General features: G+C 36.6%; 1 protein-coding gene across 1 annotated transcript; it reads left to right on the top strand.

The window, feature by feature from the left end:
- Nucleotides 1-7: 7 nt before the first annotated feature.
- LOC110034826 (cytochrome P450 85A1-like) lies at nucleotides 8-1,064 on the top strand (the record flags this gene model as incomplete). Its single annotated transcript, XM_020739065.1, has 3 exons — nucleotides 8-337; nucleotides 541-690; nucleotides 804-1,064. Coding segments are annotated over 3 exons (741 nt in total), but the record flags the coding sequence as incomplete, so codon positions are not given.
- Nucleotides 1,065-1,070: the final 6 nt, after the last annotated feature.

Raw genomic sequence — 1,070 nt, 5'->3', positions numbered from 1 at the left:
TGAAAAAATTCACAGGTATGGAAACTTGTTCAAATCACATATACTTGGATGTCCGACTGTAGTCTGCATGGATCTGGAGATCAACAGATACATCCTAATGAATGAAAGCAAAGGACTTGTACCTGGATACCCAAAATCTATGCTGGATATTTTAGGGGAATGTAACATTGCTGCTGTTACTGGTCCTCTTCACAAGTCTATGAGGAATGCCATGCTTGGTCTCATCAATCCTTCCATGCTGAGAGAACACCTTCTTCCTATAATTGATGAATTCATGAGGTCACATCTTAGTAATTGGAATGATAAAGTTATTGATATCCAGGAGAAAACAAAAGAGGTTGGTGAAGCCTTTTGCCTTTAAGATTTTCAGATTACTATTTGAGGGTTGCATAAAGTTTCCTTTTGTCTCTGGTGAAAAAGGAAGTTGGAACTGCAAATGATATTTATGTTACTGAAAAATTAACAAATGTTTAGAGTTGAAACATAAATGTAATCTTTATTTTTATATTGCTAATAAGCATTATTCTTTCTGGTAAACAGATGGCACTGTACTCAGCTCTGAAACAGATTGCTGGCATTGAAAATGGACTCGTTTCTGAAGCCCTCAAAATTGAGGTATTTCAGCTTGTTCTGGGAACTCTATCATTGCCCATCAATCTTCCTGGAACAAATTATCGGCGCGCTTTTCAGGTAATTATTTCTGTAATCATGTTCCAATGCATGCAATCTTTAAAGACATGATTGTGTGATTGTGTGATTGTGTGTGTGTTTTAACTGATTCGTAAATACTCCAATATCTTTAGGCAAGAAGGAAGATTGTTGAAATTTTAAAGGAGATAATTGCCAAGAGGATGACTTCTGAGTGCTCCCAGATTGACATGCTTGATCTTCTACTCAAGAGTGATGATAGTATGAAATCTAAACTTACTGAAGAACAAATCATAGATTTAATCATTGCTCTTATTTATTCGGGCTATGAAACGGTCTCTACAACTACGATGATGGCTGTCAAATTCCTCCATGACCACCCAAAAGCTCTTCAAGAACTCCGAGTAAGAAGTTTACCAGCG

Source organism: Phalaenopsis equestris, unplaced genomic scaffold (genome assembly GCF_001263595.1).
Source record: "Phalaenopsis equestris unplaced genomic scaffold, ASM126359v1 Scaffold193701, whole genome shotgun sequence".
Classification (NCBI taxonomy): domain Eukaryota; kingdom Viridiplantae; phylum Streptophyta; class Magnoliopsida; order Asparagales; family Orchidaceae; genus Phalaenopsis; species Phalaenopsis equestris.
This window is presented reverse-complemented; position numbering and strand designations above follow the sequence as displayed.